This window comes from Ovis canadensis, chromosome 2, assembly GCF_042477335.2.
Source record: "Ovis canadensis isolate MfBH-ARS-UI-01 breed Bighorn chromosome 2, ARS-UI_OviCan_v2, whole genome shotgun sequence".
NCBI lineage: Eukaryota > Metazoa > Chordata > Mammalia > Artiodactyla > Bovidae > Ovis > Ovis canadensis.
Window position 1 is genome coordinate 84766472 of NC_091246.1, and position 26902 is coordinate 84793373.

The window sequence follows — 26902 nt, forward strand, 5'->3', positions numbered from 1 at the left end:
CACAAGTAAGTATGGTAAGTATGGAGCTCCTGCTCAGCATCCAGCCCTGCGCATGACTGAGATGACAGAGGATGAATGCGCATTTCGGGAGAAGGAGTTAAAAAAAGAATCCCAAATGTTAGTTCCTAATAGAGAAAGAACAAAACAAGCACTAATCAGGGATCTCTCAAAGGGCTAGCACATACGCTTGGGAGCCTTTGTGGAATATGGAGTCTGGGACAGGGTCTGAATATATCGCTAATCTTGTTTTATATCCTCCTTGAGAACACTTTTTGAACAAGAAGAGTTCTGTCTTTTTAGGGGATTATCTACTCTATTAATAGTGTTTCACCCATTCAATGTCACTGTGAAATCTTAAAGTGTGTTATTGCCCCAGCTTAATAAACGGGAATCAGAGCTTGCCTCCTCTCTTCCTATACAGGTAAATGGCTTTACCTCGGCCTTCAAATACACTGCAGCTGTCTTTGTATTGGCCATGGGCTCTTCACAATCTGGTCTTGACTCTCCAGCTTCCTTCTCCCAGAGCTCTCCACCTCATTCACTGAGAATATAGCAATAGATATGTAATAGCCATACTGGCCTTTTGGTTTAACTTGGATGCAGCAGGTACAGTTCCATTTCTGAGGCCTCTACTTGCTGGTCCCTCACTTTTCTTGATGTGCTCTCACCAGGTGTTCCTGATGCCCAGTCCTTCACTTCTTCATGTCTTCACTTAAATGTTGCCTCTTGGAAGCCTTCTCTCGTCACTAACTCAAATAGCTTCCCTTCTCCCATCACACTTAATAGCCATAACTCTGCTTTATTTTCCTTCACAGCACATGAACTCTTATTCTCCTCTTACTGGAATGTAAGACCCATGCAGGCAGGGCTTGATGTTTAGCACAGTATCTTCAACACCTGGAACATAACAGGTACTCAGTAATATTTGTTGAATATATTAACTAATGAATTGGGTTTTTCTCTGTTGTAGACTTTTCAAGAGGCAATTGTTGTTCAGTTGCCTAGTCGTGTCTAACTCTTTGTGGCCGTATGGACTGCAGCACGCCAGGCTTCCCTGTCCTTTACTATCTCCTGGAGTTTGCTCAAACTCATGTCCCTTGGGTCAATGATGCCATCCAACTATCTCATCATCTGTCACCCCCTTCCTTCTACCCTCTATCTTTCCCAGAATTAGGGTGTTCTCAAGAGGCAGAGCTGTTTGCATATAAAAGAGCAAGGAGTCTGGAATCAGATGGACCCCTGATTTCCAGTTGTGCCATTTATTAGCAATGTACCCTGAAGACAATTAGTTGTGGACTCTGAACATCAGTAGTTTTAGATATAATATTGTACTAAGTAATTCCTATTTTGCAAGGACTGTGTAAAGATTGGAGATGATGCATGTTGCCGCAGAAAACAGACCATGCTCAGATTTTCTTATACCTTATTTACTGTGACAAGAAAATGCTCTTCTTTTGTATGAGCAATCCAAATCATCCTGCAGAGGTGTGTCTATTACTTGATAAGAAATAGAGATTAGTTGAAGTAACTGATCTCTGAAGAATATACTCATAGTTATCAAAAGTTTATATAAACATTTCCATATATCAGTGCCAGATGTTATGGTTTTGACGTTTAGTCAAAGCCAGACTTCCTGAATTCCAGCTCACACCATCAGAATTCAATAAAAATATTCATTTTTACACTCATACAGTGCAAAGTCTTATCTGTATGTCAATAGAATCTGAAGCAGGCTAGTACATCTCCATTGTCAAACTCACAGTGATGTCAAGATATAGTAGGTTCCAAAGAAATAGTAACTATAATAGTATTTTTTTTCTGATGGAGAGCTAAAGTAGTAAAGTTACATTTCTTCACGGTTTCCTATGACCCTGCAGTTATTTCTTTGTTGTTCAGTTGCTAAGTTGTGTCCAACTCTTTCCAACCCCATGGAATGCAGCCCAGCAAGCTTCCCTGTCTTTCACTATTTCCTGGAGTTAGTGATGTCATCCAATCATCTCATCCTCTGTTGCCCCCTTCTCCTCCTGCCTTCATTGTTTCCCAGCATCAGGGTCTTCTCCAGTGAGTTGGCTCTTCACATCAGGTGGCAAAATATTAGAGCTTCAGCTTCAGCATCAGTCCTTCCAGTGAATATTCAGAGTTGATTTTCTTTAGAATTGACTGGTTTGATCTCCTTGCAGTCCAAGAGACTCCAAAGATTCTCCTCCAACACCATAGTTCAAAAGCATCAATTCTTCTTTATGGTCTAACTCTCACATCCATACATGACTACTGGAGAAACCATAGTGTTGACTGTATGGACCTTTGTTGGTAAAATATGATGCCTCTGCTTTTTAATATGGTATTTAGGTTTGTCATAGCTTTGCTCCTTTTTTTCCAAGAAGCAAGCATCTTTTAATTTCATGGCTATAGTCACCATCTGCAGTGAATTTGGAGCCCAAGAAAATAAATCCTGTCACTATTTCCATTTTCCCCATCTATTTGCCATGAAGTGATGGGTCTGAATGCCATGATCTTAGTTTTTTGAATGTTGTGTTTCAAGCCAGCTTTTTCACTCTCCTCTTTCACCCTCATCAAGAGGCTCTTTAGTTCCTCCTCATTTCCTGCCGTTAAAGTGGTATTATCTGCGTATCTGAGGTTGTTGATATTTCATCTGGCAATCTTGATTCCAGCTTGTAATTCATCTAGCCTAGAATTTTTCATGATATCTTTGCATAGAAGTTAAATAAGTAGGGTGACATATACAGCCTTGATGTACTCCTTTCCCAGTTTTGAACTAGTTCATTGTTCCATGTCTGGTTCTAACTGTTGCTCCTTCACCAGCATAGAGGTTTCTCAGGAGGCAGGTAAGATGGTCAGGTATTCCCATCTCTTTAAGAATTTTCCAGTTTGTTGTGATCCACACAGTCAAAGGCTTTAGTGTAGTCAATGAAGCAGAAGTAGATGTTTTTCAGAATTCCCTTGCTTTTTCTATGATCCAGCAGATGTTGACAATTTGATCTTGAGTTCCTCTGCCTTTTCTATATCCAGCTTGTACATCTGGAAGTTCTTGGTTCATGTCCTGTTGAAGCCTAGCTTGAAGGTTTTGAGCGTTACCTCCCTGGCACATGAAATGAGCACAATTATATGGTAATTTGAACATTCTATGGTATTGCTGTTCTTTGGGATTAGAATGAAAACTAACCTTTTGCAGCCATGTGATCACTGCTGAGTTTTCTAAATTTGCTTTATATTGAGAGCAGCACTTTAACAGCATCATCTTTGTTACTCACAAACTAAACTACTGTCACTTTGTCAGGCCTTCTTTTCCAACATATTAGTAAACACAGTGCCAATTCTATAATTGACCTATATGATAAGCATTTGTATACATTTTTTGTATAGCATTTTGTATAGATTTTTTTGTATTTTGTGTAGATTTTTAAGATTTGAGCATCTTAAATTTTTAAGTCTCTATAGCAAGGGAATTTCATTAACTACTGCTGCTGCTGCTGAGCTACAACTTCTACTATCATTATTATAGTCCATATTCTTATTGTATTGTGGATATTTATTATATGTCCATATTCAGTAGTTTCTATGAGGAGCCATATTATATGTCCATATGCAGTTGTTTCTTTTTTTCAGTCTCTGATGATTTTGATGATTTTTTTTTTTAATATTCTTACCAGAAGCCAATATGTCATTTCTTATCCCTTTGGTCTTTCTTTACATTAAGCTTTAGCATAATAAGAATAGTAATCATCATCAGTCTAGATGCTGCATTTAGCCTCAAATTGGCCTTGATTCAATTCTGGTTGCAAATAATATATTTGACAAAGAATTGGCCTTGTTTTAGGCACATTCAAGTTATATATGCCATAGTTGAGTGGAGGCCAGAAAAAAGTTGAGAGTCTAAACATGATACAAAGAAAACATCATTTAAAATAATCTGATGCAAAAGTATACTGCAACTCTGCTGAATATAGTTTCCCATGAGTTTCCCATGAGGCTCCTTCTCGTACCTGAAAAGCTACTATATTTACATCCTTCAAAGTGGTGCAAGTAAAAATTTTTAGTGATGGGATAAGTCCAGGTCCATTTCAGATAGCAAGAAGGGGAAATGAACTTAGATTCTCTTTTTCTTAATAACACCAAGAAAAACCTACCTGAACTATATGCAGCATCACGTTAAATCAATTTATACTTTTTTGTTTTAATTGTGCTTGACTTCATGAGGTTATACATTTGCACCCAAATTTTTTGTACTAATTACTTGACATATTTACTATCTTTATCATTGTCACTATTACCACTGAAAAGCATTTTAATGTCTGTGTGCATATTGCATTAAGTGTCTGGTTGTGTGTAATTTTAGTCATTCTCTGCACTAAATAAATAGGAGTGCACAGTATTAAGTGGATATCAGTGTTCCAGACCAGTCTCTCAGGGACACATAGTAATTCCAGTATATGCACACAACCCCTAGGATATTAAAGGTCAAAGTGAGCTGTCTAACAATGGAAAACCACCTCATCTGAGACAGACGGATAAGAAAACCAGGTTTACCAAAATTGTTATTTCTACATAAAGGAAAGGTCATTTCTCTGCTAGCTAATATTTCAGATATGGCAAGGTAAAAGTCTTCCCCAGTCTTAGTACAAAAAAATGGAAATATAACTTTTTGGAATCCCATTCCTTCTGCACATATATCCAGTATGCCTAGATGTCATTCAGAATGAGCAATTGAGTCAGATGAGCTAATCCTATATAGGTAGGATTTATGATGTCATTGTCTTGGTATTTTCCTTGTAAAGTCCTGTACCAATATCAGATCCTTAAGTCAGACTGCTGAGAAATGCACAGCACACTCCCATTTTATGTATATAAGTCAATTAAATAGGAGTTGTTTTCCAAAATTTGTCTTTTTTAAAAATTATCTTTTATTGTGTGGGTAATACTACATTTGCTATAGTTTATAATCTTAATACAATTTTTTCTCATTAAAATAACCTGACAACCTTCTTTCATATTACATTTTTATAAAATCAAAAGATGCTTTGGAGAAAGTATAGAATTTATGTGACATATTTGGATAGTATAGAGATTCATTGACTTGTTGTAAATGTTTACTGAATTCATTCTACAGAATGAGTAAAATCCCCAAGAAAATTTCACCTGAAATAAATATTTATTTCCATTACAGAAGCAAGAATTATTAGCTCAGAGTCAGTGTAATGTAATAATTATGAATGAGTTTGATATCTTTGAAAATCTTGGTTTTGTAGCAAAATTCAAGAGGGGCTTGCTTTTTAAAAAATTGTTGTTTACTTCATTTTTGGCTGCACTGGGTCTTCATTGTACCACATTGAGGTGGTATCTCTTGTTGCGAAGCATGGGCTCTAGCGTGCGTGAATTCACTAGTTGCGGTGTGTGGGCTCAATAGTTGTAGCACACAGGCTTAGTTGTCCCGAGGCATGTAGAATCATCCTGGACTAGGGAAATAAACCTGAGTGCCCTGCATTGGCAGTTAGGTTGTTAACCACTGGACCACCAGGGAAGTCCAAGGGCTTTGCTTTTGTACCTTTTTCAGTTAATAGAGGAGAAAACTGAAATTAGCAAAAGTGAGTGTTGTGATAGGCTACCTGCACAATTTTGTGAAACTTAGAGAGCTTAGTTGAATTCTTCTGATTTAAGTGAGAAACTTTGTATGATAGACAGCCAAAACAAAGCAAAAAAAACCCCTGCTAAACCAGTCCAAAGCAAACGGGAAAACTTGCAACACACAGGGTGAGCATGGGCTTTGGAATCGGACAGAGGTGGATTCAAAACCTAATTCCTTTCTTTATTAGCTAGGGACCTTGCATAATGTACTTAGCATCACTGAGCCTTAGTTTCTTGTTCTATAAAATAGAGATAATGTGAGTCTTGAAAGGTTATAGTTAGAATTGCGAAAATATACAAACCTCATAATATGGAGTCTCGTCTGTGGTTTAGTTGCTCAATCGTGTCTGACTCTTGCAACTCAATGGACTATAGCCCGCCAGACTCCTCTATCCACAGGATTTCCCAGGCAAGATTCCTGGATTGGGTTGCCATTCCCTTCTCCAGGGGATCTTCCCAACCTCAGGACTGAACCCACGTCTCCTGCATTGGCAGGAAGGTTCTTTACCATTGAGCCATTAGGGAAGTCCAATATGGTGTCTGGCACATAGTAATTATTGTTAGAACTGGGATCCCAGTAAGCCTTAGAGATTGGGGCTCTACAGGAAGTGAGAACACACTTCCTGTGTGCAAAGATTTGGTCTCAGGCAAAGATTTGGTCCAGCCTACCCTGTATGCAGGTTGGGAAGCAACAGTTAGACTGGTTCCAAATAGGAAAAGGAGTACATAAAGGCTGTATATTGTCACCCTGCTTATTTAACTTATATGCAGAATACATCATGAGAAACGCTGGGCTGGAAGAAGCACAAGCTGGAATCAGGATTGCCAGGAGAAAAATCAATAACCTCAGATATGCAGATGATACCACTCTCATGGCAGAAAGTGGAGAGGAACTCAAAAGCCTCTTGATGAAAGTGAAAGTGGAGAGTGAACAAGTTGGCTTAGAGCTCAACATTCAGAAAATGAAGATCATGGCATCTGGTCCCATCACTTCGTGGGAAATAGATGGGGAAACAGTGGAAACAATGTCAGAGTTTATTTTTGGGGGGCTCCAAAATCACTGCAGATGGTGACTGCAGCCATAAAAGACGCTTACTCCTTGGAAGAAAAGTTATGACCAACCTAGATAGCATATTCAAAAGCAGAGACATTACTTTGCCAACAAAGGTCCATCTAGTCAAGGCTATGGTTTTTCCATGAATCATGTATGGATGTGAGAGTTGGACTGTGAAGAAAGCTGAGCACCAAAGAATTGATGCTTTTGAGGTGTGGTGTTGGAGAAGACTCTTGAGAGTCCCTTGGACTGCAAGAAGATCAGCCCTGGGATTTCTTTGGAAGGAATGATGCTAAAGCTGAAACTCCAGTACTTTGGCTACCTCATGCGAAGAGTTGACTCATTGGAAAAGACTCTGATGCTGGGAGGGATTGGGGGCAGGAGGAGAAGGGGACGACAGAGGATGAGATGGCTGGATGGCATCACTGGCTCGATGGATGTGAGTCTGAGTGAACTCCGGGAGTTGGTGATGGACAGAGAAGGCCTGGCGTGCTGCAATTCATGTGGTCTCAAAGAGTCAGACACGACTGAGCGACTGAACTGAACTGAGGCTTTATTGACTTGCCATACATTCCAGTTCATTTGTAGAGTGTGGATTCACCTCCCTCCTTGGGTTATTTTTTTTTGATTAATTAATTTATTGTAATTGGAGGCTAATTACAGTATTGGAGTGGTTTTTGCCATACATTGACATGAATCAGCCATGGGTGTACATGTGTTCCCCATCCTGAAACCCTCTCCCACCTCCCTCCCCATCCCATCCCTCAGGGTCATCCCAGTGCACCAGCCCTGAGCACCCTGTCTCATGCATCAAACCTAGGCTGGTGATCTGTTTCACATATGATAATATACATGTTTCAGTACTCTTCTGTCACATCATTCCACCCTCACCTTCTCCCACAGAGTCCAAAAGACTGTTCTTTACATCTGTGTCTCTTTTGTTGTCTCACATATAGGGTCATCTTACCATCTTTCTAAATTCCACATATATGCGTTAGTATACTGTACTGGTGTTTTTCTTTCTGACTTACTTCACTCTGTATAATAGTCTCTTATAATAGGCTCCAGTGTCATCCACCTCATTAGAACTGATTCAAATGCATTCTTTTTAATGGCTGAGTAATATTCCATTGTGTATATGTACCATGGTTTTCTTTTCCATTCATCTGCTGATGGACATCTAGGTTCCTTCCACATCCTGGCTATTGTAAACAGTGCTGCGATGAACATTGGGGTACATGTGTCTCTTTCAATTCTGGTTTCCTCAGTATGTATGCCCTATTTCTAGCTTTTTAAGGAATCACTACACTGTTCTCCATAGTGGCTTTACTAGTTTGCATTCCCACCAACAGAATAAGAGGGTTCCCTTTTCTCCACACTGTCTCCAGCATTTCTTGTTTGTAGACTTTTGAATAGCAGCCATTCTGACCGGTGTGAGATGGTACCTCGTTGTGGTTTTAATTTGCATTTCTCTGATAATGGGTGATGTTGAACATCTTTTCATGTGTTTGTTAGCCATCTGTATGTCTTCTTTGGAGAAATGTCTGTTTAGTTCTTTGGCCCATTTTTTGATTGGGTCGTTTATTTTTCTGGAATTGAGCTGCAGGAACTGCTTGTATATTTTTGAGATTAATTCTTTGTCAGTTGCTCTGTTTGCTATTATTTTCTCCCATTCTGAAGGCTGTTTTGTTACCTTTCTTATAGTTTCCTTCGTTGTGCAGAAGCTTTTAAGTTTAATTAGGTCCCATTTGTTTCTTTTTGCTTTTATTTCCATTACTCTGGGAGGTGGGTCATAGAGGATCCTGCTGTGGTTTATGTCAGAGAGTGTTCTGCCTATGTTTTCCTCTAGGAGTTTTATAGTTTCTGGTCTTACATTTAGATCTTTAATCCATTTTGAGTTTATTTTTGTGTATGGTGTTAGAAAGTGTTCTAGTTTCATTCTTTTCCAAGTGGTTGACCAGTTTTCCCAGCACCACTTGTTAAAGAGATCATCTTATTTCCATTGTATATTCTTGCCTCCTTTGTCAAAGATAAGCTGTCCATAAGTGCTTGGATTTATCTCTAGGCTTTCTATTTTGTTCCATTGATCTATATTTCTTTGTGCCACTACCATATTGTCTTGATGACTGTAGCTTTGTAGTATAGCCTGAAGTCAGGCAGGTTGATTCCTCCAGTTCCATTCTTCTTTCTCAAGATTGCTTTGGCTATTTGAGGTTTTTTATATTTCCATACAAATTATGAAATTATTTGTTCTAGCTCTGTGAAAAATACTGTTGGTAGCTTGATAGGGATTGTGTGGAACCTATAGATTGCTTTGGGTAGTATACACATTTTCACTATATTGATTCTTCTGATCCATGAACATGGTATATTTCTCCATCTATTTGTGTCCTCTTTGATTTCTTTCACCAGTGTTTTATAGTTTTCTATATATAGGTCTTTTGTTTCTTTAGGTAGATATATTCTTATGTACTTTATTATTTTCGTTGTAATGGTGAATGGAATTGTTTCCTTAATTTCTCTTTCTGTTTTCTCATTGTTAGTGTATAGGAATGCAAGGGATTACTGTGTTAATTTTATATCCTGCAAATTTACTATATTCATAGATTAGCTCTAGTAATGTTCTGGTGGTGTCTTTAGGGTTTTCTATGTAGAAGATCATGTCATCTGCAAACAGAGTTTTACTTCTTCTTTTCCAATCTGAATTCCTTTTATTTTTTTTTCTGCTCTGATTGCTGTGGCTAAAACTTCCAAAACTATGTTGAATAGTAGTGGTGAGAGTGGGCACCCTTGTCTTGTTCCTGACTTTAGGGGGGTTTCGATTTCTGTGCTTGTGATGGGTCTGTTAAGACTTTCTATTTCTTCCTGGTTCAGTTTCAGAAAGACTTTCCTAAGAATTTGTCCATTTCTCCCAAGTTATGCATTTTATTGGCATATAGATGCTGATAGTAGTCTCTTATGATCCTTTGTATTTCTGTGTTGTCTGTTGTGATTTCTCCATTTTCATTTCTAATTTTGTTGATACGATTCTTCTCCCTTTGTTTCTTGATGAGTCTGGCTAATGGTTTGTCAATTTTATTTATCTTCTCAAAGAACCAGCTTTTAGCTTCTTTGATTTTTGCTATGGTCTCTTTTGTTTCTTTTGCATTTAATTCTGCCCTAATTTTTATGATTTCTTTCCTTCTACTAACCCTGGGGTTCTTGTTTCTTATTTTCCTAGTTGCTTTAGGTGTAGAGTTAGGTTACTTTTTTGATTTTTCTCTTGTTTCTTGAGGTAAGCTTGTATTGCTATGAACCTTCTCCTTAGCACTGCATTTACTGAATCCCATAGGTTTTGGGTTGTTGTGTTTTCATTTTCATTCTTTTCTATGCATATTGTGATTTCTTTTTTGATTTATTCTGTGATTTGTTGGTTATTCAGAAGCGTGTTGTTTAACTTCCATATGTTTGTATTTTTAATGGTTTTTTCCTGTAATTGACATCTAATCTTACTGCATTGTGATCAGAAAAGATGCTTGGAATGATTTCAATTTTTTTGGATTTACTAAGGCTATATTTATGGGCCAGGATGTGATCTATCTTGGAGAAGGTTCTGTGTGCACTTCAGAGAAAGGTCCACAGCTGGCTGGCTGTCCTCTGGCATTCACTCAGTCCTTGTTCTGTGGCCGGGCCTGAGAGTGCCTTGGGTCAGAGCTTTTTGCGGGAAAGTTCTCTCTCTCTCTCTCTCTCTCTCTCTTTTTTCTTTTGCCTCTCTCTCTGGCTATATCATGTTAGCTCCCTCAGACTGTCCTCAGGGCGTTCAGGCCTGGTCCTTACCCTAAGCAGTGTAGCTTGCGCTTCCCTGTTCAGCCCCTGCTTGCTGGTGGTGGACACGGGCGTCTGTTTCTGATTTTTGGCTGTTAAGTATGAAGCGGTGAACAGTCGTGTACATTTTTAAATTCAGGTGCATCAGGTCTTAGTTGTGGCATGTGGGATCCTCACTGGGTCATGTGAGATCTTTGGTTCTGGTGCATGGGCTGTCTGGTTGTGGCACGTGGGATCCTCACTGGGTCGTGTGAGATCGTTGGTTGTGGTGCATGGACTGTCTGGTTGTGGCACGTGGGATCCTCACTGGGTCTTGTGAGATCATTGGTTGTGGTGCATGGACTGTCTGGTTGTGGCACGTGGGATCCTCGCTGGGTCGTGTGAGATCATTGGTTGTGGTGCATGGGCTGTCTGGTTGTGGCACGTGGGATCCTCGCTGGGTCGTGTGAGACCTTTGGTTGTGGTGCATGGACTGTCTGGTTGTGACACGTGGGATCCTCACTGGGTCGTGTGAGATATTTGGTTGTGGTGCATGGGCTGTCTCGTTTTGGCACGTGGGATCCTCACTGGGTCGTGTGAGATCGTTGGTTGTGGTGCATGGACTGTCTGGTTGTGGCACGTGGGATCCTCGCTGGGTCGTGTGAGATCGTTGGTTGTGGTGCATGGACTGTCTGGTTGTGGCATGTGGGATCCTCGCTGGGTCGTGTGAGATCGTTGGTTGTGGTACATGGACTGTCTGGTTGTGGCACGTGGGATCCTCACTGGGTCGTGTGAGATCGTTGGTTGTGGTGCATGGACTGTCTGGTTGTGGCACGTGGGATCCTCACTGGGTCGTGTGAGATCGTTGGTTGTGGTGCATGGACTGTCTGGTTGTGGCATGTGGGATCCTCGCTGGGTCGTGTGAGATCGTTGGTTGTGGTGCATGAACTGTCTGGTTGTGGCACGTGGACTCAGTAGTCTGGCACATGGGCTTAATTACTCCATGGCTTGTTGGATCTTAAGCTTCTGACCAGGGATCAAACCCACGTCCCCTGCATTGTGAGGCAAATTCTTAACCACTGGGCCAGCAGGGAAGTCCCTCGTGTACCTGTTTTTGGTTGAACATAAATTTTCATTTCTCTAGGATAAATGTTCAGAAATGTGATTGCTAGGCCATATATGAATGTATGCTTAGGTTTTTTTTTTTTAAAGAAACTGCTAAACTGTTTTCCAGAGTGTCTATGCCATTCTTTATTCTCACCAAGCTGCATGAGATCCAGTTTTCTGTTTCCTTGTCGTCTTTTGATGTTGTCACAATTTTTTCTTTGAGCCCTTCCATTAGGTATGTAGTGATTTCTCACTGTGGTTTTTATAATTCTCTAGTGGCCAGTATTGCAAATAATATGCTTATTTGCATTTGTAAAAGAGAATTACTTGGTAAAATGTATATTAGTATATTTTACTCATATTCTTTTTTTTAAATATAAATTTATTTATTTCAATTGGAGGTTAATTACTTTATAATATTGTATTGGTTTTGCCATACATCAACATGAATCCGCCACAGGTATACACGTGTTCCCCATCCTGAACCCCCCTCCCTCTTCCCTCCCTGTACCATCCCTCTGGGTCATCCCAGTGCACCAGCCCCAAGCATCCAGTATTATGCATTGAACCTGGACTGGCTATTCCTTTCATATGATATTATACATGTTTCAGTGCCATTCTCCCAAGTCATCCCGCCCTCGCCCTCTCCCACAGAGTCCAAAAGACTGTTCTATACGTCTGTGTCTCTTTTGCTATCTCGCATACAGGGTTATCGTTACCATCTTTCTAAATTCCATATATATGCGTTAGTGTTTGTCTTTTTACTATTGAGTTTTGAGAGTTTTAAAAAAATATTTTCTGAAAGCTAATTCTCTATCAGATAGATGGTTTGCAAATAGTTTTCTTGTTTGTAGCCTGTCTTTTTTTTTTTTTTTTTTAGCCTCCAGCATCTTTTATTTTTCCTAGTCTTTTATTTTTCTAGAACCTGTATACAATTAACTCTAGCAGGGCAGTACTCAATACTGTTTAAGCCTCACATTTTAGATTAACTACTTATTATAAATGTGAATGCACATCCTCATAACTGGAAACTAAATGACTATTTATTCATTTATGTAACCATACAAAATTTTATATGCAACAGGAGCTTCTATACTATAGAATCTGACCTTACAAACTAGCTTACGTATAAAACAGTTACTCTTTGCTAGTCTGTCCTAACCTAGAAAGTGTTGCACCAATGCTTAAGATGTTATTAAAACAGATGAGCTCTCAACTTAAGGTTAATAAACCTGAAGCTCCACCCTAGAAATACAAACCCTTAATTTGAAAATTGTTTTACTAGAAATAGCTTATAAGCAACTCTTACCAAAGTAGTACTATAGGGAATTACAGTGTTGACCAAAAGAAGACACAGGTTTCTCATTAAACTTTTTTTAATGGGTCTCAAATTCTGTGACAGATTTTTGGTCAAGTTGTTTTCATTAAAAAGTACTGATTTTAAAAACTAATAACTTAAACTGCCACACACAAAACATATGGTCCACAAAAACATTCTCCTTTCCTTCTGAAGGTTTTACGATGCATTGTTATCATTAACCAGTCTTTTACTGTTAAACTTAAATGGCCAATTGAGACAAACAGTTCTGAGACTGTTCTTCCACCACTGATTAAGACTGGGGTGGCAGGTATTGGGGATAATATTCATTTAGCCTTCTGAGCTTTCTGGGCAGACTTGGTGACCTTGCCAGCTCCAGCTGCCTTCTTGTCCACTGCTTTGATGACACCCACAGCGACTGTCTCATGTCACGCACAGCAAAACGGCCCAGGGGAGGATAATCAGAAAAGCTCTCGACACACATAGGCTTTCCAGGAACCATATCAACGATGGCAGCGTCACCAGATTTCAAGAATTTAGGGCCATCTTCCAGCTTTTTCCCAGAACGACGATCAATCTTCTCCTTCAGCTCAGCAAACTTGCAAGCAATGTGAGCTGTGTGACAATCCAGCACAGGTGCATATCCAGCACTGATTTGGCCTGGATGGTTCAAAATAATCACCTGAGCTGTGAAGCCAGCAGCTTCCATGGGTGGATCATTTTTGCTGTCACCAGCCACATTGCCACGACGGATATCTTTGACAGACACGTTCTTGACATTGAAGCCCACATTGTCCCCAGGAAGGGCTTCACTCAATGCTTCATGGTGCATTTCTACGGACTTCACCTCAGTTGTTACATTGACTGGAGCAAAGGTGACCACCATGCCAGGTTTGAGAACACCAGTCTCCACACGACCCACAGGGACAGTACCAATACCACCAATTTTATAGACATCCTGGAGAGGCAAACGCAAGGGTTTGTCAGTTGGGCGAGTTGGTGGCAGGATGCAATCCAGAGCTTCAAGCAGGGTGGTTCCACTGGCATTGCCATCCTTACGGGTGACTTTCCATCCCTTGAACCACGGCATATTAGCACTTGGCTCCAGCATGTTGTCACCATTCCAGCCAGAAATTGGCACAAATGCTACTGTGTCAGGGTTGTAGCCAGTTTTCTTAATGTAGGTGCTGACTTCCTTAACAATTTCCTCGTATCTCTTCTGGCTATAGGGTGGCTCAGTAGAATCCATTTTGTTAACGCCAACAATTAGTTGTTTCACACCCAGGGTGTAAGCCAGAAGGGCATGCTCACGGGTCTGCCCGTTCTTGGAGATACCGGCTTCAAATTCACCAACACCAGCAGCAACAATCAGGACAGCACAGTCAGCCTGGGATGTGCCTGTAATCATGTTTTTGATGAAGTCTCTGTGTCCTGGGGCATCAATGATGGTAACATAGTACTTGCTGGTCTCAAATTTCCACAGGGAGATATCAATGGTAATACCACGCTCACGTTCAGCTTTCAGTTTGTCCAAGACCCAGGCATATTTGAAGGAGCCCTTTCCCATCTCGGCAGCCTCCTTCTCGAACTTTTCAATTGTTCTCTTGTCGATCCCGCCACATTTGTAGATCAGATGGCCAGTCGTGGTAGACTTCCCTGAATCTACGTGCCCAATGACAACGATGTTGATGTGGGTCTTCTCCTTTCCCATTTTGGCTTAGGTTTAATGGTGGTTTTCACGACACCTGTGTCCTGGCGGCAAACCCGTTGCGAAAAAGCTGTAGCCTGTCTTTTAATCTTTGAAACAAGATCTTTCACAGAGCAGAAGTTTTAGATTTTAATTTAATTCAACTCATTCATTTTTTTGTTTGTTTATGAATCATGCTTTTGTTATCAGGTCCAAGAACTCTTCGCCAAGTCCTAGATGCTGAAGATTTTCACCTACATTTTATCCTAAAATTCTTACAGCTTTATGTTTTACATTTAAATCTGTGATCAACTTTGAATTTATTTTTGTGTAAGGTCTAATCAGAGTTATGAGATGATCCCCCAAATCTCCCACCCAGCATACGTAAATTGTGTAATTAACTCCCTCTTCTTGAGGATGAGACCAGTAAATAGGAGATCACACTGGATGGGCCTGACTTAATCAGATGAGCCCTTTAAAAGAAGGTGAAGTGTCAGAGACGTGTTCTGCTGCTGGCCTGGAAGAAAGCAAACAGCCAAGCTGAGAAAGGAGGGGTCCTTTTGGCAAGGATCTGAGGGAGGTCCTTAGGAGCTGAGAGTCACCCAAGTTGACAGCCAGCAAGAAAATGGGGACCTCCATTCTACAACTGGAAGAAACTAAATTCTACCAACAACTTGAATGAGCTTGGAAGAAGGCCCTGAGTCTCAGATGAGAAAAAAAATCAAAGCTCCAGCTAACACTTTTATTTCAGCCTTGCAAGACCCTGAGAGGAGGACCCAGCTAACCCTGCTAGACCTGTAGAAACTATGAGATGCTAAATCTGTGTTATTTTAAGTCATTAAGTTTTTGGTAATCCTGGAGTGTGATGCTGCTTTTATGCTTATGTAGATGAGGAATCTGATTACTGGAGCTTGCAGCTCAGTGTTAGGGAAAGAAATGAGATGTGTCTGCTGCCAGGCACATTGGGTTGGTCAATTGTCTCCTGGATGTGGAGGCTTCCTGGGGCCTAATGTTGTGGCTTTCTGACTCTAGGCTACTCACTGATTCAGTTTGTGGGGTGCTCTATTTCACAGTAGTAGGGGAAGAGCCGTCTAGCTCAGTCAGTCACCCCGTGATGCAGAGGGGTGCTCTTCTTACTTGTTGATTGCTTACTTGTATTTTTGAGCCAGTATTCCCAATGGAGAGCTTCCCTGGTAGCTCACTGATAAAGAATATGCTTGCCAGTACAGGAGATGTGAGTTTGATCCCTGAGTTGGGAAAATCCCCTGGAGAAGGAAATAGCAACCCACTCCAGTATTCTTGCCTGGGAAATCCCACGGACAGAGGAGCCTGGCAGGCTACCGTCTATGGGGTCGCAAAGGAGTTGGACACAACTAAAACAACAAGGAATCCCCAGTATATGTATGTGTTTATATTTTTATACTTGTGACACTATTAAATAAGCTCTATAACATACAACAAAGAAAAACAGAAAATTTTAAAGGTATGATTTTAAAAGATTTTTGAAAGAAAGATTAAAAAGTTAATATAAAAACTATGTAGACATTAGAAAGATCAGCAGCTGCCAGGGGTTGGGGAGGAGGGAGGAATGAATAGGTGCAGAGGAGTTTAGGTCAGTGAAACTGGTGCTCTGTTCCACCTGCAGTGGTGGGTACATGTCATTATACATTTGTCCAGACTCAGAATGTGTAACACCAAGAGTCAACATTAATGTAAGCTATGGGTTTTGGGTGATGATGTGTCAGTATAGGTTCATTGATTATAGCATATGTACCACTCTGTTAAAGGATGTTTTGGGTTTGTCAGGGCAGGGATTATATGAGAAATTTCTATACTTCCCACTCACTTTTTCTGTGAACCTAAAACTCTAAAAAATAAAGTTACTCAAAGAACTAAATATAATGTGAAATCTGTATATGGAAGGCTTCAGTTTTTTTTTTTCCCATTTTAACTCACTTTGGAGACTGAATACGTCTCAGTTGGTATACAAGATAATGGACTCTTCCTAATTTTTTTTATAAAGTAGGAGATAAAATTTTCACTCTTTGATATAGATTGGCACTGGTGTCATCACTTGGTCCATTTTTTAAGCATTAATATTTCCTGTCAGTTATGTTGGGAAAAGGTGGAAGGATTTTGCAGTGCATCAGGGCTGAGAATAGTGTCCTCACTTGTTTATTTACTTTCTTTGCATTTCACCACGAACCATTGTGTACTCTGGATGGTTAAGTAGTTTATGCACTAAATTATTTTACGTAGTGTAGTCTTTACAGTAGTTTACAATGAGTTAAGAGGTAGTCTTTAAAATCTTCTATGTAAAGTTTGCTAGTTTTCTTGTGACAAAGTAGTTCAAAGTCCTCTTGAACTTGAGTGAATTATGGCACTTTTCTATAAAATAAAGAGAAGAGATCTCAATCTGTAGACCTTTTCTTTGATGGCAAGTGGCTATCAAAAACATTATATCTAGAAAAAATTTTTGAAGGAACTTAAGACAAAATACCTTCTGTCACAACAGATTAAAAAAAAAAGAAAGCTGACTGCTTTATTGAAGGATTTTTATGTAGCATTATGAAAATAGCTGTTTGGAAGTGTTTCCAGAATTTTGGAATTTTTCTAAAAATGATCTAAATCTATAAAAATTCATTTATGTATACACATAAAAAATCTGTTCAAATTTTTGTTAAAAATATAAAGTATATTTAAATATAAAATACATTTATGAAGATATAAAAACAGGACATATAGTAGTATAAAGAACAATTGATTCAGGAAAGTTGGCATTTTCTAGCCAAAATTCCAATCAAAACATTGTTTACTTGATAGATAGGACTGAAGCATGCATGTCATGATTTAATAAACACAACCAGTGGTGTACTTCCGCCAGGGGCATCTTTCCTCTTTACCATGCGTTACGGGAGTGGTGAGGGTGAGGACTCTGTATTAGACTTCCAAATAGGTTTCCCCTCTATCTGAAAGCACAGTATTCCTAAGAAACCTGTCATAAGCTGAAATGGCATTAAGTGAAGGAGCAGTTATAATAGGCCCCATCTTGCTAATGAATCAACAAAATTAATGGAGACAAAGCACAGATGCTCACAGATACAGCACAAAGCTATGTGGGCTGAGATGCTGAGAGTAGTTCCCAGAAGGAGCTTAGAGGGTCGCTTACAATTCTGGGTGAATGCTGCCTCCAAACGGGCTCCCTGCAAAACAAATACCCTGCAGAACACCTGATGTTTTTGCATTTTGACTTCCTAAAGGTGAAAACAAAAATCCTCTTCAGGTTTCTTTCAGTTAGCAAAAACAGGTACTAATCAGCTGAAGTGAAAGTGAAATGTCATAAGGCAAACTTGAAGACTAGGGGATACCCTGTATCGCCTAAAAGTTATACCAGATTTTTAAAGTTGTAAAGCATGCAAAGAAAAGACTCTGATGCTGGGAGGGATTGGGGGCAGGAGGAGAAGGGGACGACAGAGGATGAGATGGCTGGATGGCATCACTGACTGTGAACTCTGGGAGTTGGTGATGGTCAGGGAGGCCTGGCATGCTGTGATTCACGGGGTTGCAAAGAGTCGGACACGACTAAGTGACTGAACTGAACTGAACTGAAAGCATACCCAATCATATTTCTCGCACTAAAATCATTAGTTACAACATTCTGTTGCGCCTAAGAGGTTTCATACTGTTAAAGCCAAGTTAAGTCCCTCTCCTGCTTCTCGTGGCTGTATATGCATAGCTTCAAGCCCACTTGTAGCTGGTTACATCTTTGTAGGAGTGTTTTCTTGCGTATGTTTTGGATAGGATTTCTCAAAGTTTTGTTTCTGACCCCTTCTACTTTCTATTCCTTATTGAATCCTTGGGATTTGTGTTGGCTGAAAGCAGTCTTGTCAGCTTTGATGCCTGCACGTGCACGCACACATATCCACGTAATTCCATGTGGTAAAGCAAGGAGGTTGAAGGCAGTCTCCCATCCTGATACACAACTTTGTACTGGAATGTCATGAAGAACCACATATTTAGGGCCAGGGCCAGAAACCAGACATCCAGACTAGAGTCTGTTTCTGGATCTTAGACTGGCTCTTGACCGGGGAGCATAGTTGCTATTTGCAGACTACTAGTATCAGACCCTTTAACCCTCATGCTCTGCTGCGTCTCTACACTTGTAAAGTATTGGAATGAAAGCAAATCAACTAAATGAGCAACCCTACAGCCTAACTCTGTAATAATAAAGAAAATATTTTTCCTTTAATTCCAGGTCCCAAGGAATAAAGTTTGATACTAAAAACAATGAGAATGTTATCATTATAAGACTTTCTTTTAGGAAAAACATCTTAAATAGTAACTTTTATTGGCGCTAGTGGTAAAGAACCCACCTGCCAATGCAGGAGACATGAGAGACAGGGGTTTGATCCCTGGGTTGGGAAGTTCCCTTGGAGGAGGGCATGGTAACCCACTCCAGTATTCTTGCCTGGAGAATCCCATGGACAGAGGAGCCTGGCAGGCTACAGTCCCTGGGGTTGCAGAGTTGGACACACTGAAGCAACTTAGCACACATGCATATGAACACATGCAGAACTTTTATTACTTAAAAATTTTATTGGAGTATAGTTGATTTTAAATGTTGTGTTAGTTTCTGCTGTACAGCAAAGTGAATCAATTGTACACATACATGTGTCCACTCATTTGTAGATTCTTTTTCCAGATAGGGCATTACAGAGTATTGAATAGAGTTCTCTCTGCTATAAGTAGGTCCTTATTAGTTATCTATTTTATATATAGTAGCGTGTATAGTCAATCCCAATCTCCCAATTTATCCCTCCCCTTTTACCCCTGCTAAACATAAATTTGTTTTCTACATCTGCAACTTTATTTCTATTTTGTAGATAAGTTATTTGTACCCTATTTTTTAGATTCCCCATATAAGCAATATCATACAATATTTGTCTTTCTCTGTTTGTCTTCACTCAGTATGAGGATTGCTAGGTCCATTTGTATTTTGGCAAATGGCATTACTTTATTCTTTTTATAAAAATTTATTTATTTTTTAATTGAAGGATAATTGCTTTACAGAATTTTGTTGTTTTCTGTCAAACCTCAACATGAATCAGCCACAGGTATTATTCTTTAAATAGTAGCTTTTACTCTCATAATGAGACATTTTCTTGTTAGGAAGTAAACATTCATTAGCTTTTAGTATTCTTTATGTTTGAAAATTTAATATATTCAATATGCATAGAATATCTGATATTTAAAATACTTATGTCCAATAATACCCCTCAGAAATAGAGTCTTTCTTTTATGAGTTAAAATAGTAATTTTCCTAATACCATTGTCGTTATTATAGCTGACATTTACCTCGGTGTTTGTTGTGTGCCAGATACTTACTTTCTGTTCAGGTATTAAATTCATTTAACCCCCTCCCCATACAGTCTTTGTGAAGTAGGACTCATTTCCCCCATTTTATGGAGATATATTATTTTCACATATTTGATATATCTAGTCTATCTGTTTTATATGGTTTATTTATGTAGTATATAGAAATGAAATATACCCATAATTACATAATTTAAAGTAAAATGTCAGGTTTTTGTATCCCAGTTACTTACTCGAAAATATAAATAGAAAACTTACTATTCTGTTGGCATCTCGGCCTTATGACATTTTTCACTAATTGTTCCTTCTCCTAGCAACAGCTTCCTAAGACTTCTACTTTCCCTGAAGTCTGATTTTGAAGTCAGTCAAAACTACATAATATGTACATAACAAATTATATAAATAATATACTAGTACAAATGATAGTATCTCAGAATTATTTTTATTCTAAAACACTTACGCTTTTCCTTAAAATAGATGTGAAAATTTATGTTTGTACTTTCTCATCTTGTTATGCTGAGTAGAAACACAATAGATTATCTCTAAATCAAAAGCCTATTTTTGTTCAGCAACTGCTTTTTGTTCTGTTTCTCGTGTAACTAGATAAAGCCCACTGAGACTCATATCTCCTGGCATGGTATAGTCAAAATCCCAAGGGCTAAAGACGACATGGAATAAATTCTCAAATGCTGGGCATGCTGTTCACAGCATCACGCTGCTCTGTCATTGTTTCCTAATGTGAAAAGCGGTGATGTTTTAATCCAGGAGTGAGGAGTGCTGTAGAGGGCTAGACTTTAGGAGATTGATAGAGAGGTCATTAGATGTTCACTCCCTCCTCCTCCCTCCCCCTCCCCTGATTCCGACTGCCATTTCCATTTCTTCTACCAAGTTGGCACCTTTCTTTTATACTAAAAAGTTGGATTTTTTCCACTGGCCTCCTTTATAACATAGTTTGATTCACTTTTTAATACTGGAAGTTAACATTCTTTATTCTTCAAAAGAGCTGTGGCGTCTTTGAATAGCTCTGCCATTTCATTGACACTCCTCCCCGCCTCTCAATTCTGAAGGAGGTTTTCATTTTAGAAGCATGTAGTATATTTTACATGCACTAGTTCCATGAAACATACTTTCTATATTGATCACTGTACCTTTGCTGCCCTGAAAAAATGCCCTACACAGTGTTATATTCTTTTGTCTCTCAAATGAAATACTGCTTTAATGATTTTAAATGCTGAAGATTCTAAATCTTAAGCAAAAAGTAAGATTATTATTTTATTCTTTTTAATGTTATAAAGAAGTAATATGTGGTTTCTCTTAATACTGCCCCTTATTTTTTAATTTAGTTATTAAAAGTAGATCAAGGAAGGAGCCAAAATAATTATGACTTTTGTTCCATCTATCATATAATAATTCAGACATAACTTCTCAAAAAAGTATTTTATTTTTAAAAAAAGATTTGAGAGAATATCATTTATTTTGTATATTCCTTTTAGAATATCATATATATGAGAATCCATGAGATGTATTTCTCCAAATTTAAGAAATAGGATAACTTTTCAAATGTTGAACCTCTTTATCCTTAAATGTTAGAGGCTGGTTCTATTATGACTTACATTGAAATAATAATCCAGGAACCTATTATTAATAGAAGGGTACTTTCTTCTTTTTATTAAAGAGCATTTATGCAAGTTTTCATGCCTTTTTGGTTCTTATATAACAAGAGCATATGCATATGAGCCCCCTATCACAGATTGTCTCATTAAGATCTTAGTGGAGAATTTAAAATTAGAACAGTGGTAATAATACAATGAAATTGACTAGTGTACTGTTTTTTAGAGGGCTTTTTTTTTTTTTTTTTTACTTGAGAGGCAATGTAGTTGAATGGTTAAGAGAATGGCTTTATATTAGTTGAATGGTTAAGAGAATGGCTTTGTGTTAGATTTTTACCGATCTGATCCTTACAACAGTTTTAGAAATAAACAAGAAAAGGACTCTTCTTCCCATTTTTATGGAGGGAGAAGGTGGAGACTCAGAGAGATCACGTGCCCCAACAAGGTAAAGCTAAGTAAGAGGCAGCGTGAGGACTAGAAAAAAAAATATTAATATAACTTTTTCCTGGCCCACCATCTCAATGGAGAAGATGAATGAATTTACAAAAGTGGAGAGAGACTTAGTGTAGGGAAAAACATATGATTTTATAATTTCTGATTTTTATCTACTTTTAAAATCTAGGGAAATATTTTGTGTTAGCATTAGCCGTAATTTTACCTTGAAATGACTCAAGGTAAGGAATGTGAGATGTGAGAGGACATGTGAGATGTTCCCAGATATGAAGTTGTACCATGCTTATTTAGTACTGGGTAATAGAATTCACTTTTATGTACTCTGTCTTTTTATGCCTACCACTATGCTTTTGCTTCTTTTTCTGACTTTGAATAAAGTATGGTTAGCAGTTTATTCGGACATGACTAAAGCAACTTAGCACACACACACACAGTAATTTATTCATTAGAGTGTTAAGGTTATATTTTCCCAAGGCATTTTTTTCCCCCCAATTTGAACATGCCTATTCAACTTGTGGCTTTTCCCCTTTTACAGACTTTTCCTTTTTTCCTTTCTTTCTTTTCTTTCTTCCTCTCTTCCTCCTTCCTTCCAGTCAGTCATTCAGGCCATCCCTGAAGATACAAAGATGATTAGATTTGGCACACCATCTGGTCTAGGTAGCTCCTTGATGTAGTGAATATAAACATGTCAATGAATGCATTTCTGCCAAAGCAATAAATGAAAAATTGCATGCAAGCATGAGGAACCCACAAGAACTAGAATAGAAATTAACATTGCCTTTGGGCTCAGAAGAGGCTTCTTTAAAGAGGTGGTTTCTGAACTGGGTTTTTGAGGGCAAATAGGCATTCGTTAGGCAAAAAGTATGAATTTTAACAATTATACGAGTAATACCTACTTCTGTTTCTCAAACATTGCATGTGTTGTTTCTTACTTTTTGTTCACCAGATTATTTCATATGCATATGCCCAAATATCTAGTTTTGTAAAGCTCTCTCAAATCACTCTTCACATTGAATATAATTTGGAAATTCTCAGACTGTCTACCATTGTTCTGAGTTGTTGCTGTGGTTGGAACATGGTTTTCTTATAAATAATATAACATTGTATTGAACATGTCTTTGAAATGTTTGATTTTACTTTATTGTACTTGAAGTATTTTGAAAGACTTAAAACAAGATATACTAGTGTTCTTGGACTTAAAATTCATTATAGGTTCCTTTAGAAGCTAAAGTTTACAAAATATGATTACACTGTGATACAGAGAACCAACAATTCCCCCAAATATTACACTACTTAGGGAAGAGAAAGAATTACCAGCATTTGCTTATGTTATTTATTTTATTGTATCTAGTATAATGCAAGGGCATAATTATGCTTTTCTTACAATATAGGGATTATAATATTTACTCTTAATCACAGGATTAGTTCAGCTCCTTTTATTTCAAAGCACTTGCTTTTTAGGTAGATTGAAAATTACACTAAGCTTATTTCTTGCTTATATCTTGCTTATATATCCATTTACTGTGTGTCTTAAGATTGAAATTTAGGTCAAATTACAACTTGAATTTAACTTTACAAAGAAAATAAGTGTGCCACCTTTAAAAACTGCATTCTAAATTTTAAGCACAATAGATCAAAGTATACCTTATTTAAATAAATACTCTGGAAAAGAAATCTCAATTATTTTCTCCCAAACTTTCTTAAAATAGTCACTGTTCTCAATACAAAATGTGAGGTTTAGCTTTATTATTTTAAAGGAAGATGAAAAGTTGTTTATTTTAAAATTTTAATGATTTTGCTTTAAAATTATGGAAATTCTCCTTTGGGGACAGCTTTATTTGAATTGTATGTGACACTATTTTTATTTCTGAAGGCTATGATTAAAAGTTTCGTGGATGTCTACCAGCTTGCAAGCGCTAGAATTGCTACATTAGAAAAGGAAATGACATCTCATCGAAGTCACATTGCAACCTTGAAATCAGAACTTCACACGGCTTGTTTACGTGAAAATGAAAGTTTACAATCTGTAAGTCCTACACTATATTTTTTGTCTTTGAATTTTGGGTCACATTTACACTCATGTTTTTGTTGTTCATCAGATTGCTCACCAATATATCTAGTTTAGAATAAGTGATCAGTCAAGCAGCATAAAATTACTAAGTGTGGAGAAAATTTTGAAGGAAGGAAAGCAATTAATTTTTGCATTGTATCACGTATAAAGATATGCGTATTGTTATCAATGCTAAAACACTGCATCAAGATTCCTTTGTGTTTGGTAGTGCAGCTGACAGTTGGGTTTGGCAGTATGCATAGTTAAAGCTTTCAACTGTCTGAAGATTCAGTGTGTCCCATTAAAGACAGAATATTATTAATTATGCGTATAACCAAAATGGTAATTAGAACATGTGATTATTCTCTGTAGAAAACTAGACTTATCCATAATACATGCCTAGCTAAAGATGCATGTTGTGATTCATCTATATGATTAAAATTCAGTTTCAGCAGTCATTTTATGTCTTAAAATTTTAGCCCATGATGAAATTTGGGCTCATTTAAGACCAAACAAAATTTTTTTCCACTTGAAATACATGTTTGGGGGGTATAAAAAAATGAATGTATTTCTGACATAAAGGAATAAAATACAATTTCAGCTTTTTCCTCAAGAGCCAGATATGTCAACAGTGGTATTCAGAGGGCTATCAATAATTGGAATGTCATTTTTCCTTTTTTGGTTTGATTAGAATAGATCAAGGTGACTTGTAACAAAAAACAGTATCATTTTGCCATTCATCTGTTGACAAGTTTCAAATGATATATTCAACAGAAAAAGAGGTAACATAGAGTAAATAGATGCATAGCTGCAGTTTAGTTATTCAGCCCCTCTGAGTAGTAGCTTAAGTGTCAGCATCCCAGTAAAGCTTTATGACCATGGTATTTGAAACTGCAACCACTAACCCTCCCCCACCTCACAGACTCTCTCATTCTCTCCTCTTCTTGCTTGTCTATCTTCTACCTTCCTTGCTTTATTTTTTTCACTATAGCACTTAGCAACTTACACATTTTGTGTTTTATTTATTTATTGTTGTCTATTTTGCCGCTTACCCTCATAGAATATAAATTCCATAAAGTCAAGCAATTTGGGGTATCTTCTTGACAGCTGTAAAGGCACTCTAGTGCCGAGAACAGTCTGGCCCATAGTAGGTACTCAGCAATTGATTACTGAATGAAGAATTTCTAACACTTAATCCAGTAAATCAGCAAACTAGTTATTTGAGATCTGAGATGTGAATTCAGTTGAGTTCAATTTTTAAAAATACTTTGTTAATTTCTTAATGACTGGGTAGTAAATTGGACCTCAAATAAGAGAAGTTAAAATGAAGAGGAAACACTTCATAAAGATTTGTATAAGTATTTGGAATTCATTCTAGTATTTCTTTTTCTTTTTACTTTATTTCACTTTACAATACTGTATTGGTTTTGCCATACATTGACATGAATACACCACGGGTATACATGCATTCCCAAACATGAACACCCCACCCACCTCCCTCCCCATAACATCTCTCTGGGTCATCCCCATGCACTAGCCCCAAGCATGCTGTATCCTGTATCGGACATAGACTGGCGATTCGTTTCTTACATGATAGTATACATGTTTCATTGCCATTCTCCCAAATCATCCCACCCTCTCCCTCTCCCTCTGAGTCCAAAAGTCTGCTCTACACATCTGTGTCTCTTTTGCTGTCTTGCATACAGGGTCATCATTACCATCTTGCTAAATTCCATATATATGTGGTAGTATACTGTATTGGTGTTTTTCTTTCACTCTGTATAATCGGCTCCAGTTTCATCCACCTCATTAGAACTGATTCAAATGTATTCTTTTTAATGGCTGAGTAATACTCCATTGTGTATATGTACCACAGCTTTCTTATCCATTCATCTGCTGATGGACATCTAGGTTGTTTCCATGTCCTGGCTATTATAAACAGTGCTGTGATGAACATTGGGGTACATGTGTCTCTTTCAGTTCTGGTTTCCTCGGTGTGTATGCCCAGCGGTGGGATTGCTGGGTCATAAGGCAGTTGTATTTGCAATTTTTTAAAGAATCTCCACACTGTTCTCCATAGTGGCTGTACTAGTTTGCATTCCCACCAACAGTGTAGGAGGGTTCCCTTTTCTCCACACCCTCTCCAGCATTTATTGCTTGCAGACTTTTGGATTGCAGACATTCTGACTGATGTGAAGTGGTACCTCATTGTGGTTTTGATTTGCATTTCTCTAATAATGAGTGATGTTGAGCATCTTTTCATGTGTTTGTTAGCCATCCATATGTCTTCTTTGGAGAAATGTCGATTTAGTTCTTTGGCCCATTTTTTGATTGGGTCGTTTATTTTTCTGGAATTGAGCTGCATAAGTTGCTTGTATATTTTTGAGATTAGTTGTTTGTCAGTTGCTTCATTTCCTATTATTTTCTCCCATTCAGAAGGCTGTCTTTTCACCTTGCTTATATTTTCCTTTGTTGTACAGAAGCTTTTAATTTTAATTAGATCCCATTTGTTTATTTTTGTTTTTATTTCCAGAATTCTAGGGGGTGGATCATAGAGGATCCTGCTGTGATTTATGTCGGAGAGTGTTTTGCCTATATTCTCCTCTAGGAGTTTTATAGTTTCTGGTCTTACATTTAGATCTTTAATCCATTTTGAGTTTATTTTTGTGTGTGGTGTTAGAAAGTGAACTAGTTTCATTCTTTTCCAAGTGGTTGACCAGTTTTCCCAGCACCACTTGTTAAAGAGATTGTCTTTACTCCATTGTATATTCTTGCCTCCTTTGTCAAAGATAAGGTGTCCATATGTGTGTGGATTTATCTCTGG

At 38.1% G+C, this 26902-nt stretch overlaps 1 protein-coding gene and 1 pseudogene across 6 annotated transcripts in view; one reads left to right on the forward strand and one right to left on the reverse strand.

The window, feature by feature from the left end:
* Positions 1-26902, forward strand: part of CCDC171 (coiled-coil domain containing 171) — a 345827-nt gene that overhangs the window by 260863 nt on the left and 58062 nt on the right. For all 6 annotated transcript variants that reach the window (XR_011254379.1, XM_069576620.1, XM_069576618.1 and 3 more), the window contains one exon: positions 23902-24054. Coding sequence is in view for 5 of the 6 variants with exons in the window: in XM_069576620.1 (XP_069432721.1) it covers positions 23902-24054 (153 nt within the window). In the remaining variant the exon portion in view is untranslated. The remainder of the gene's footprint in view (positions 1-23901; positions 24055-26902) is intronic.
* LOC138432661 (elongation factor 1-alpha 1 pseudogene) lies at positions 12849-14665 on the reverse strand (annotated as a pseudogene).